The 13,009-nt window shown below is 40.5% G+C and overlaps 1 protein-coding gene across 10 annotated transcripts in view; it reads left to right on the top strand.

Annotated features, from left to right (window-relative positions):
- The window catches only part of CAST (calpastatin), a 62,012-nt gene that overhangs the window by 44,995 nt on the left and 4,008 nt on the right, over positions 1-13,009 (top strand). For 9 of the 10 annotated variants that reach the window (XM_028747938.2, XM_028747940.2, XM_028747935.2 and 6 more), the window contains 14 exons: positions 374-421; positions 1,669-1,773; positions 2,204-2,305; positions 3,352-3,453; positions 4,549-4,650; positions 5,089-5,172; positions 5,786-5,833; positions 6,058-6,153; positions 6,775-6,885; positions 7,690-7,791; positions 8,634-8,726; positions 9,484-9,528; positions 10,210-10,299; positions 11,934-12,005. In XM_028747938.2, coding sequence (XP_028603771.2) covers positions 374-421; positions 1,669-1,773; positions 2,204-2,305; positions 3,352-3,453; positions 4,549-4,650; positions 5,089-5,172; positions 5,786-5,833; positions 6,058-6,153; positions 6,775-6,885; positions 7,690-7,791; positions 8,634-8,726; positions 9,484-9,528; positions 10,210-10,299; positions 11,934-12,005 — 1,200 coding nt within the window. The remainder of the gene's footprint in view (positions 1-373; positions 422-1,668; positions 1,774-2,203; positions 2,306-3,351; positions 3,454-4,548; positions 4,651-5,088; positions 5,173-5,785; positions 5,834-6,057; positions 6,154-6,774; positions 6,886-7,689; positions 7,792-8,633; positions 8,727-9,483; positions 9,529-10,209; positions 10,300-11,933; positions 12,006-13,009) is intronic. The other variant, XM_028747936.2, reaches the window with a different exon arrangement.

Below are 13,009 nucleotides of genomic sequence, written 5' to 3'. Positions count from 1 at the left end.
GTGAGGATAGAAGCATCAGAAGAGTGATGATTTCTTAGCTACTCCTTACAGTTATTTTCAAAAGGTAGCCAAGGAAATGTGAAACCAGAAATAATCACTACATTGTATGTAGTTTCTTCTCTCCCTTCAGCCTGAATTATTCTTTTGGCTCAGCATTCTTAGCTAGTCTTATAAGTTGAATTGCAAAATGGAATATGTTCAGTGGAGAAAGTCTGGGGATATTTTTCCCCCATTGCAGGGACTATTTGGATCCCTCTGGAGTAAATCTATATATTGAGCATTTAAATAAAACAACAACAACTATGTAGAGTATCTTAAAGTTGGTGCAGTGTAAATGGCAAAGTTAACAATAATTCTGCCTGTTTATTTTTAGGATAAAGATGGGAAGCCCTTGTTGCCAAAGCCTGAAGAAAAACCAAAGGTTCTTAAGTGTTTCTATTAGTTTTACTTTCCTTCACCTGTATTGTAAATAAATGATGAAGCTGAATTTTTACATATTATTTTTCTGTGATTTCGTAATGCCTGAGATGTTTTAGAAGTAAGCATAGTAAATTCAAAAGGCAGTTTTTTAACACAGATGGTTTACTTAATATTTGGGATCAGTGCAAAATGAATATTTGAATTCAGAGGCACATATTGTGTTGTTTTAAATTGATTCCTCTTTTGCTATTTTAGCATTGTGGCACAAATGCCTGTTGCTCAATTACTGAAGACAATTCAGCCAATTATCTTTGTCTCAGTGTTTAAACACTTACTTTGCTTTATGGTGGGAGTATCCAATGGAGTGTCCTTAAGATGTTGTTAGACTACAGCTCCCACCATCCTTTGCCATTGGCTATGTTGGCTGCAGCTGATCAGAATTTGAGTCCCAACAACATCTGAAGGGTGCCACATTGGTGACTCCTGTTTTGCGGTATAATTATGCAGGCATACTCCTGTTTTGTGTTTCATAGATATAAAATAGTTCTAATACAGCTGAGTCAAATCAAAGGTTGGGTGTTTTTTTCTGAAAACATTATATACATGCACACATGCTGCAGCAGCCTTTATGCTCCTAACTTTATCACAGGTGATCTTTTCTGCCAGCTTGTGCAGTGTCAGCTAACCTGTTTAGGGGGTGGACTGAATCCCCAGAGAGAGGAGAGCCAAGATTCCCTCTTTCTCCCTACAATTACAGGTGGTCAGTATCACACTGACCTCCTGCTATTTCTGCTGGGTATGCAGATTCCAATCCATTGTAAAAGAAGTGCAAGCATGCCATGGAGGCCCTGTAAGCTGAGTTCCAGCTGCTCAACCACCATTTTCTTCATTTCACGTTTCCTCTATTGTATTCTAACAACAACAACAACAAATAATTTATTATTTATGTCCCGTCCATCTGGTTGGGTTTCCCAAGCCACTCTGGGTGGCTCCCAACAGAATAGTAAAAACACAATAAAACATCAAACATTAAAAAAATTCCCTAAACAGGGCTGTCTCCAGATGTCTTCTAAAAGTCAGGTAGTTGTTTATTTCCTTGACATCTGATGGGAGGGCATTCCACAGAGCGGGTGCCACTACCGAGAAGGCCCTCTAATAATTGATAAATGCCACTTCTTATGTCTGTTCTTTATTTTATCAGCAACACAGTTCCGGTCTTCCTCTCATTTTTTGTTTTTGTTTTTACAGCCTCTTAGCGATTCTGACCTAGCTGATGAATTTTCAAAAGATTTTGCCTGTCCCACTCCTCCCGCAGAAATACCCAAACCATCTACACCTGCTGATGTGCCTAAGGTGAGTTTACTTTGCCTAGGAAACCTGCCTTAAAATTCAGAATCTTTCGTTGCATTGGATGCAGAGAATTAAAGGTGAAATAAGCTTAATTCAGGTATAGCATTTCCGTTCCTCCTTTCCTCCCTCATATTCCTCACCCCTTGTGTACTTAGCATGAGGGCAAGGTGAAAATGTGGGTTGGGAACATACCAGGAGCCAGAGCTGGTGGTGTGCAAAGCCACACAAGGGTTGAGAGTTATATCAGCTGCTTAATATAAGGCCATGGGGTGTGCACACACAGATGGCAGGTGGGTGGGCCATCCATGCTGTGGGCTCCTGTGAAGCCCACCTACTCATTGGGAACAGAGGTTTAGGTGCTACAATTTCAGCTGTTGTCAAGCTAATAATAGATACCAGTTTTCAAAATCAATTAGTTGCTGTTTTCTTTCAGAAGCCAGAAGCTGCTGAGCCCCCCAAAACACCCAAAGAAAATGTGGCCACATCCCCTGCAGTTCCTTCAGTGCAACCTTCAGCTCCATCAGGAGTTTCTACAGTGAGTAGCTTCTTATGGATCCAAAGCCAAGCCCATATTTTGGGGGCACCAGCCGTACCTGCATATTTCACTCTGTAGCACTGAATGACTCTGTGTCTGCCTCGTGGAACTTACGTTTTGAGGTGCTACAAGGCACTGTTTGGTCCAATGCTTTTTAACAGCTAAACGAACCTGTTGGGATATTTGAAACATGATATCTACGGTATATTGATGACGCTTGGCATGATTTCCATGTAACAGGCCTGGATGTGCAAGTCCTGAGCTATCATTTGGATGCAGTTTTGGGCTAGCCGGGGGCCACTAAACTGGAATTGAATCCTATGAAGACAGGTGCCCTGTGGATGGGTGGCTTTCAGGTCCAGGAAACTGACCACTTGCCTGTTCTGAAGTCACACTCCTTTTGAAGGTCTAGGGCAGGGTTTCCTAAACTTGGGTCACTAGCTGCTTTTGGACTACAACTCCCCTCATCCCTAGCTAGCAGGAACCAATAGTCAGGGATGATGGGAACTGTAGTCCAAAACCAGCTAGTGACCCAAGTTTGGAAAACCCTGATCTAGGGATACTTAGCGAGGAAGCTGGTAAAATGTGGGTTGAACGAAGTAACTGTTAGGTGGATTTGTAGCTGGTTGACTGACTGAACCCATAGAGTACTCATTAATGTGGTTCCTCATCATCCTGGAAAAACGTGACTAGTGGGATGGCACAGGGTTCTGTCCTGGGCCTGTTGTTGTTCAACATCTTTATAAACAACTTGGATGAAGGAACTGAGGGGATGTTTATCAAATTTGTGCAGCCCTCTAGCAGCTATGGTGGCTCATGTACCAGAAGTAACGTATTTAGCATTAACTCTGGCAGTATATACTTGATTCTGACCAATATGACCAGTATATACTTGATTCTGATGTATATTTTGCTTTAGGAGGCTTAGTTTGGTTAACGCTAAATACATCACTTCTGGTAAATGAGCTACCATAGCCACTAGAGGGCTGTGCAAATATGTGTCCTGGGCTTTTTAGACTCATCTTGTTACTGCTATCTCATTTCAGAAGCCCTCAGCAGCTGAATCCAAAAAGATATCTACAGAAGAAGTGGTGTCCGCTGCTGCTGCTCCTTCTGTGGCATCTTCAGCTCCCTCAGTAACTTCTCCAGTGAGTAACCAGTTGTGAAGGTCAACAAGTAAAGGTTCAAGTGCCACTTATAGAAAAATTAGAATGGCTGATTTTGCAGGGATTTCTTAATACATATGCACTGCACATTGCTTAAAACTGTTGGTACAAAATTGTTTGCCATTACTTACTTTTCTTGGGATATTTAGATTGTAGATTTTTCTGCCTTTGCTCATTAACTGTTGGGTGTGTTTAACTATTATGAGTGCAGCCCGCTAATGGGAACTCTTAAAGTCCCATTGAACTTAAGAGAACCTTGTGTGAAAGTAGATCTTCATTTTAAGTGGGCCAAGCTAGCAAAGATTCCATGTGGATTTTGCCAGTGCACATAACAGAAAACTAATTTATAATTATGAAAAAGTTCTGCACTAAGATACTCAGGCTATCCTAAGCAGACAATTACTCAATAGCAGTCTGTGCTGTCAGGCAAAGCCACCCTGTTGACATCAGGGTGACTGCAGCTTCCTTGGATGGTGCTGGGACAGGGAAAATATGATGACAGTCCAATGGAGAGGGAAAACTGGTCTGGCTCCACTGGTGTGCTTGTGCAGTCCCAACCCAGTCCTGTCCATGTAAGCTGGTATCAAGAAGGTGGTTCTGGGGCTCCACCCAACCACATGGGCCACTCCTGCAGTCAGTTAATAATATTAATACTGCTTTGTAGAATGTTGTCCCCAGGGAAGTTCAGCTGGTGCCTTCAATATATACACCTTTGGGTGCCAGGTGAAGACATTCCTCTTTAACCAGACCTTTGGCTGATTGACATCCAATGCCCTTTAAGATGTGTTGTGGAAGGGAGGGATTATTGGTTTGTTCTTGTTTGTATTATGTACTTTGTGGTTTTTATATTGTATTTTTATGATGTGAACTGCCCTGAGATCTATGGGCATAGGATGGTATACAAAATAATAAATAAATAAATAAATAAGTGAATCACCACCCATTAAACTAATACTTGGGTAGTTAAGTTTTAATAAATGTATTTGTCAGCCGCTCCATCGTTTGCACTCTTAAGAATATTGCTTCAAACATTGTTTTCCAAAGCACGAAGCTGATTAAAAATAATATTATTTCTAGACTTCACAGGTACCTGATGAAGCCCTGGAAGCCTTATCTGGAAGTCTAGGGAAAGTGGAGCCTCACCCAGAAGAAACGAAGCCCGCTGTCGATAAAGTGAAGGTATACAAAAGTCCAGGGGGCGTATCAAACATCTATCTGTGTGTAACTATTGGGTCTCTCTTACTCTCTCTTGGGGGAGGGTACCAAATTGTTAAAGAACCCTGAATTTCTGGCACTCCTGGGGGTCCGATCTCATAGGAGGCAGCCGTTTCTCACGGCAGGAAACAGGAAGTCCACAGAATGCAAACTGGACTTACAACTAATTTTTGGGGATACCAGTAAGTAGAGTAAGTGGGCAGTTCCAATAAGCTGTGTTTTAGTTGATTGCAACTTTAATTATTAATAAATAAATAAATAAATAAATAAATAAATAAATAATAAATTGGTGTATACACTTTCATATGCTTCTATGCTACATGTACTATTATGAAACCAAATGACTGGGGACAGTCTCTCTTTATACATGTTGAGAGCTTTCATTTCCCCCTGCTCATCCAGGAGAAAGCAAAACAAGAGGAACGTGAGAAACTTGGAGAAGATGAAGAAACCATTCCTCCTGATTATAGATTAACTGAAGCAAAGGTGATTGATTTTTCACATGTTGCATCAAATTAATTGGATGAGTAGCATCCCTAATAATTGCATGTAATTGTACACCTTAGGTACAAGATACAAAACATTTTGTGTCAATGAGTAAGAGAGAGTGGGGGGGAGTGTGGTGTTCAGTTTTTCAGGAAATTGTTCATAGAATAATCAGCAAAGTCCCAGCCCTACTCTAGTCTATTCTCTTAGCAATAGAGATTGTCTTGCTTGGATGAATCAGGAATTAAATATACAGCCCTAGGCCAGTTGATCCATTCTAATACTCATAAGTAGGCAGACAGCTGCATTTTACTGTAACTGAAACTCCGCCGCCAACTTCAGAGGCAGCACTGCGTAAATCACACACCATATGAGTCCCACTTGGAGGTTACAAAAGAATGGAGCAGTGTAGCAAGAACCCCTCTATTCATGATGAGTGGGTCCTATCTAGGACAGGCAGTTGATTAAAAGTGCAGGAACATGCTTATCAAAAAACATAGAGTCCAAAAACACTTTCAGGCGTTGCATTTTATACATAATGATACTGCGGCAAATTCGGTCACCTGTCATAGCTCATTTGTAGCAGTTAACCAGTGTCATATTTTCTCTGCAGGATAAAGATGGGAAGCCACTTTTACCAAAACCTCAAGAAAAACCTCAGGTTGGTGAAAAAATGCTTCTAACAGGCTATTTTACATTTTTTAAAATAAAGTTTACGAAGCACAAAATTTATTATAACCAGAGACTGGACAAATGGTTGGCATATTCCTTCTGCGTTTCCAACACAAAACTGAGAAAAAGTAATAAAGTGTTTGGTTTCCAGTTAGTTTTCAAGAATAAAATGAAACATTTGTTGTGTTCTAATATATATGTATTTATTTCTAGCCCTTGAGTGAAAGCGAACTTATTGATGCTCTGTCAGAAGGGTTTTCTAGTTCTTCAGCACCAACATCAAAAGCTGCCCCAACAGCTGCACCTCAAGTAAGTCGTGTGTGTGCGTAAAAAATACTTTATTTAACTTTTAGACCTAGTGAGAGACAGTTACATACAAAGAATAATAGAACTGCAGAATTGTAAGGGACCTCAAGGGTCATCTAGTCCAACCCCCTGCAATGCAGGAATCTGAACTAAAGCATCCATGACAGATGGCCATCCACTCTCTGTTTAAAAACCTCCAAGGAAGGAGAGTCCACCATTTTCTGAGACCCTTCCAAACAGGTCTTACTGTCAGAAAGTTCCTGCTAATACTCTGTGTGAGCAATGTACACTCATTCTTGATTTGCTGTTATTTAATTACACTTGTCAAAACCACCAGTGGTAGATATTCTCACAAAATGGCTTTGACTGTCCTGGAAGGGCTCTTCTCTTCGCACCCAATACTTAGGAGGTTGGCTTCTATGAAGGTGTGCTGTAGACACAGTGCAGAGTGGTTTCAGAATACCTCTCTGAACAAACTGTATGGGATGCAGGGCACATGGCAGTGAGCTAACTGTAGCCCAAACTGATGTGGACACAGTGTGAAACAGATACCTGGTTCCTGCCACCTGATTATCCTTCACTGTCTTCTGGTACTTGTTTATGAACCCATTGTTTTTATTGTAGAAACCTACAGGTGCTGGCAAACCTGCTGTTGCACCTACTGAAGAAGTGATCTCTTCTGCTTCTGCTTCTGCAGTCCATTCATCAGCTCCTCCGCCACCAGCAGCTACCCCAGTAAGCCGAATAATATTTCCTACCCACATTAATTTCTGTGACCAAAGCCTTTGATTGCAGTTTATTTTCCCTTTAAAAACGATTAGCCTCCTTATCGTTTAAAGGCGTGTTGATTATAGGAACATAGGAGTTGCCTTACTCCAAGTCAGACCATTGGTCCAGCAAGTTCAGTGTGGTCTACAGCAGCCTTAGCTAACTTGGTGCCTTTAAGATGTTTTGGACTACAGTCATGGGAGTTGTGGTCCAAAATCGCTGGAAAGCACCAGGTTGATGGAGACTAGTCTCCAGTGACAGACAGCCACTCTCCAGGGATTCAGACAGTCTTTCCTAGCCCTACCTGGAGATGTCAAGGATTGAATCTGAGACCTTGTGCATGTAAAGATGCAGCCATGTCCCTCAATTGTATTTTGGAGTTCAAAATGTCTGTGCATATAACCATCTTTGGAACAAAAATTGTCATTTTTATATGGGATGCTATTTTTCCATTTTAAGCTAGAGTGACTAGCCTCTTAACTGCTTTTAGTAATGTTGAATAATAGTTTGAGGCTAATCAAATTTGTTTTACAGAGAGTTATAAAACAGTTATGGGTTGAGGTACACTGGAAGCCAAAGTTGCTTGCTTGCAGTTGAATGGTTTGGGTTTTTTGCCTGGCTATGCATATTTTGTAACTTTCTGAAGTTTTTTGAGCGCTCTGAAGTTACCTTTCTATCATGCTGACTAAAGCAACTCTGATACCTTCGACGTTTTTTATTTCTGAGATTGCGTGTGACATATTTTGTTTTTGCTCTTCTCAAATCTCCTAGGGTAGGAAAGAACTCGATGATGCTGCAGATCTTCTTGCAGATTCATTGGGGCAAAGAGAACCTGACCCGGATGAAAACAAACCACTTGTTGATAAAATAAAGGTGAGAAAAATGATTGTTCTCCCCCCCCCCCCGCAGCACAGCTGCCTTGACATGGTTGTGGGTACCATATTCATCTCCCAAATCTGCATAGGAAGCTGAAAGAACTGAGCCGGCTGGTGGTGGTGGTGGTTTGGGTTTGTTTGCTTTGGGGGCTAGGGGTTCAGTCTATGGCTTTCAATGTCACCCCCTCACCATTGCTAGCCCACCATACTACCTCCCTTGTCTTTTGCAACACTTGAGGGTAGAGTGAGGGTCTTCAGATTGTACAAGATATATTTAGCTACGAAAGCAGGGGTCTATGCAGGGCATTTTTTGCATTTCAAGAGGTCCACTTTCATGGAAAGTGTTTCATTGCTTCAGTTGAACTGAATTTGCTTTCTGTTATTGTAACAAGTATTTTTTTAGTTTCCAAAGGACGTGTGTAAATATAATAAACCTCTATTTTTGCAGTGTTCTTTCTGTCTTTGGATTGTTTTTCGTAAAGTGCAGCCTGTTCACAAATAAACAGGGGGAATCATTATTATGTATTCAATTTGTATCGGCCCTTCCTTCTGAGGTAGCCCATGGCAGCAAATATTGCAATGATAAAATGTTAAAAATAGGTTGTTACTACACAAATTGCTACTTTGTGTTTAGTTGTCACAGGAAAGCTCTAATGGACTATGTTACTTTTTTACAATATTTGGTGTGTTAATTGTGTTCATTTGGGGTTTTGTTTCATGGTTGTTGTTTTTCAAAATTTATGGCAACTTTTGGTTTGAGGGCAAGTTTAGATACTGTGTTCTTTGGATTGAGCTTTCCAGAAAAATTAAGAACATGACCTCCTGTTGTTGCTTTTACAGGAAAAGGCTAAATCTGAGCATAGAGACAAACTTGGAGAGAAAGATGAAACAATCCCTCCTGATTATAGGCATCTTCTTGACTCGGATGAGAAGGTAAACTGACAATGAACATGCAGCTTCTTGACAAATAATAGAACCAAGGAAGGGATTAGAGGGAAGTCAATCTGTTTTGTTTTGTTTTTGCATTGTCGTTGTTGATGTTTTTTTGATATTTGTGGAAAATCAATAAAATGTTATTAAAAAAAGAAAAGAAAAAAGAGAGAAGGTAAGCTGATCCTTTCTGAATCCAAATTCATCTATACCAGGGTGGGGGACCTGTGGTCCTCCTGACAATATTGAGCCTTAACTCCCACCAGCCCTGGCCATTGGCCATTCTTGTTCGGGGTGATGGGAGATGGAGTCCAGCAACATCTGGAGAACCAACGGTTCACCACCCCTAATCTATATTGATAGATTTTGCACATATATGTTTATAGTATATCCTATCCTATCCTATCCTATTTCCACACTGCTCTTCATCCAAAGAACCCAGGTTGGTTTACAATATAAAATATATGTTGAGGGCCACATTTTACCATAACAGAAGTGAGCAACCAGTGGATCTTAGGTAGTCAAGTCCCCATGTTGTTTTAAAATGATATTTTATAATGCACCTTATAAAATAAAGTCAGTAAAATAAACAATGATACATTTTATAATGCACATTTTAAAAACTGGCTTTATTTTGAAAAGGTTTAGGCTAACTGGTTTAATGTAAGATGTTTATCTTATTTTATAGGTAATTTTAAATTTTGTAGGATGCAAATCCTGCAATAAATAAATAAATAAATGCTGCTTTTTGTTGTTGAAGGGGAAGCCAACAGGCAAGGATGCTGAGAAACCCAAAGAACAAAAGGTAAGAAGGCACTGCTCTTAGCTAAATGCTATTACTTGGCTGTGGGTTGCATTTATTTGGAAGAGGGCTGTTCTGCTATAAAGGCTCCCAGAGTGGCTTACATAAAATGAGTATCAAACAAGATAATCCCCACGAGCAGGATTACCAACTAAAAGGCACAACACAAAAGGAAAGAAGAATGGGAGAGGAGAGGAAAGAAAACTTGAGTACCAGTTTTTAACGTTACAAATTTATTATAATGGCAACTTGAATGAAAACCAAATGAAACGGTTTTTCCGAAAAGCAGATGAAGTAGCCCACCTTTATGCCTCTCCCTCTGCTCCACACTGCTGTTCTAACTCAATTCATTCTACTTGTGGCCAATGAGGGACTAATACAGACCTCAAAAAAAGAGAGCTGTACAATGATAATTCAGAAAAGGTTCCTTATTTCAATGGCACCTGTTGATTTGGTGGCACATAGTGTTTTCGAGGTTACCAGCATGAGTTTGACCAAACTGCGGGAGGTAGTGGAGGACAGAGGTGCCTGGCGTGCTCTGGTCCACGGGGTCACGAAGAGTCGGACATGACTAAATGACTAAACAACAACAACAACATAGTAGAAGCTTAAAATTCTTTTTTGGGCGTTTATTTTCCATATCACTTAATACTCACATTTTTAAACTATTATTTTTTATTGCAGAAGCCAGCTGATGACTCGGCAGCTATTGATGCCCTTTCAGGGGACTTTGATCATTGTGGGAAACCTCCTGTTTCTCAGCCTTCAACAAAGGTGAGGAAGCCCATTTTTAAGATGCTCCTTAAATCACCAAGTAAGCATAAGGGAAGGCAAAGATTGCAACAACAATCAACAGGCTTTTATACATGCTACTAAAACCCCAACTGGTTGTGAATAGGCAACTGACAAATGAGATTCCTGCTTTTTTATTTGCAGTTCAATTGCTCTGAGCCAAATAGTCCTGGTGCTGCTCTGAAGATGCACAGTATTGATTAGCCTGGTTAATACATTGTTTTTAAAAATATATAGTAGTCACCCCTCCTCATTTCCACTTTCTGCATATGACTTTGCTCAAGAGTGACATCTACCTGTAGATGCTCTTGCATTTTCTTTTCTGTCTTGCAGAATTTTACTTTCCCACTGCTTTGTTGTTTCAGGAGTTTGGGCTTTGGAGGAAGACTTTATTACATCTTAAAACTGGTCTGTGTTTCTACAGGCAAAAACTCTTTTGACTCATTCAGCATTGCTGCTTTTGTTGGCAGCCTTGTCCTTGCTCTTAACAGGACTGCCACAAAGAGGTTGTTCTGAGGTTGATTCCACTTGGGTTTATAAGGCTTTGAATGTAATGTAAAGAGTTTCTCTAGAAAAGGGAGACTTTATGCTGCTTTTATCCAAAGATTTCAGAAATAATCAGTTTACCCTCTTTGGAACATTAGCCAGAGTTTCTTAAAGGCCAATATAATTAAAGTATTAAATGCCCCTTAATTACATCCATGCAGATAATTTTTTTATGTCTTGGGTTTAAACCTGAGTTTTATTGGCACTCATCAACCACTTGAATGTGAATCCTAGAACTCCTCCTTTTGAAGTTTCCATCTCTCCATTGGACGGACCCAGAAAAATAATGGTTGGCTCCATTTCACATTTCCCTTTACCCTTTTTGGCACATATCTTATGCTTGCTAAAACTGTAAACTCTTGTGACATTTAAATACCTTTTCTCACAATAAAGCTGTCTCAAGCATGGGCATATTTATGGAGCTGCCTCTCTTACCACTCAAAGCGCCAGTTGTTGTTTTTTTGTAGAAGGCAGCCTGTTTGTCTCCAACACAATGGTGAATATGCACAATTCCTCGAGGTGTCTTTTTCTGTGCCCATCCATTGAAACGACTGGAGCTTATTCCAGAGTGTCAGATGAGTTTATCCCATGAACAGTATATATGAAATGGTATCATCTACCTCCTCTATATGTTGAACTGGCAAAAAGTCTCATTGTCTTTCTCGGCAGGAATAAAACCAGCTTTGGTGTGATGGGCAATTTTAATTGGGAAACAGTATGTAAGGTACAAGGGGGGGGGGAGAAGTTGCTTTCTCCTCAGACTGTTTCCCCCTTCTGATTACAGCCTCAGTAGTTGTATAAAAGAAAGATGGCGTCTCCTTAAAAGAATCATGGAACTATATGGAACACATAGTTTTGCCCTTAGAGAGTGGCTAGCCTTGCTTACTGCTGCCTGGGTGTTAAGCTTTTCCAGATTATTCATGTTAGCATTCCAGACTCCCAACTGATCCACTTTGTGCGGCTCTCACAGAAGTAACACTTTCCTCAAAAAATCTTTTACCAAACTCTTTCAGACTCAGGTGTGTTTTAATCCAAATATTCATGAACTGAGGTTTTTCTCTCTGGTATAGGATGAAAAAACAAAAGATGCTGCCACATCAAAACCAGCTAGAAAAGATGAAAAGAAATCCAAATCCAGAAAGGTAAGAAATTGTTGATTAGAAAGATGAAATTTTGCAGAGTGTAGTTAGACCAGCCACGGCCCATTTTATAAACTTCAGGCATTTCTGAGACACTCTGCATAATTCCTCAACACTTGTCTTCCGCATCTACTGCAGAACAGGAGGCTTGCCCTCCTTTTCCACCATCGCTGGAATAGAAACCTTCATAAAGCTGTTGTTGTGCACTCTTGGAAGGATTTGAGAATAGGGGAGGGAATGAAGAGAGGTGGGAACATCGGTAGGAGAATTCTGGGTAGGCATGTTCTGTCCTAAGAGGTATAGAGCACATACCCTCATGGTATATTCCAACCCTCTCATAGTATGTTATGTGAGTGCCAAAATGAGGACCAAGATTTCTATGACTTCCCTCCAATCTGTGGCATTTTAGCCACAAAGCACCTGTTTTGTAGGACCTTAGACCCACTGTAAATGTAAACTGCCCACTGTCCTGTGTTAGGCTCTTGTACAGTGGTGTACATGATTATGCACCCTGTTTCACCTTTAATTGTTAAATCCTAACTGATTAGAGCTGTGTTCAAGTGTAAAAAATTGTGATTGAATGGTTAAAATAAACACCCAGTTTGAAGGCCAGTTACACATGCAGTTGTACTCGAGGCTACATTGAACGATGTATGCCACAAATAGCCATCACAGATCATGTAAGTCATCTTATGACTATAATCACTGTACAATGATCATGAATATTCATTTTAAGTGCCAAACTATGCGTTACATAGGATGTCCAACATTTGTGGCACAGAGGAAGATTGGGGAAAATGCAGGGAGGGAGAAAGAGCTGAGCATCCCAATCTAGAATTGTGGGCCTCCTGGTGGTGGTTGGCGTGCATTTGTGTGTAGAAAACGAATACCTGTATTCCCCCCTCTCTCTCAAACTGACAGCATCTTTCACAGAGAGGCAGTGCTTTAATCAGAAACAATTGAAGGAAGGGAGCGTTCAGCTCCCCTGTGCCACTGTTATGACCAAA

Source organism: Podarcis muralis, chromosome 11 (assembly GCF_964188315.1).
Source record: "Podarcis muralis chromosome 11, rPodMur119.hap1.1, whole genome shotgun sequence".
NCBI classification, from domain to species: domain Eukaryota; kingdom Metazoa; phylum Chordata; class Lepidosauria; order Squamata; family Lacertidae; genus Podarcis; species Podarcis muralis.
Note: the sequence above shows the minus strand (reverse complement) of the source record. Positions and strands in the feature narration are given on the sequence as shown.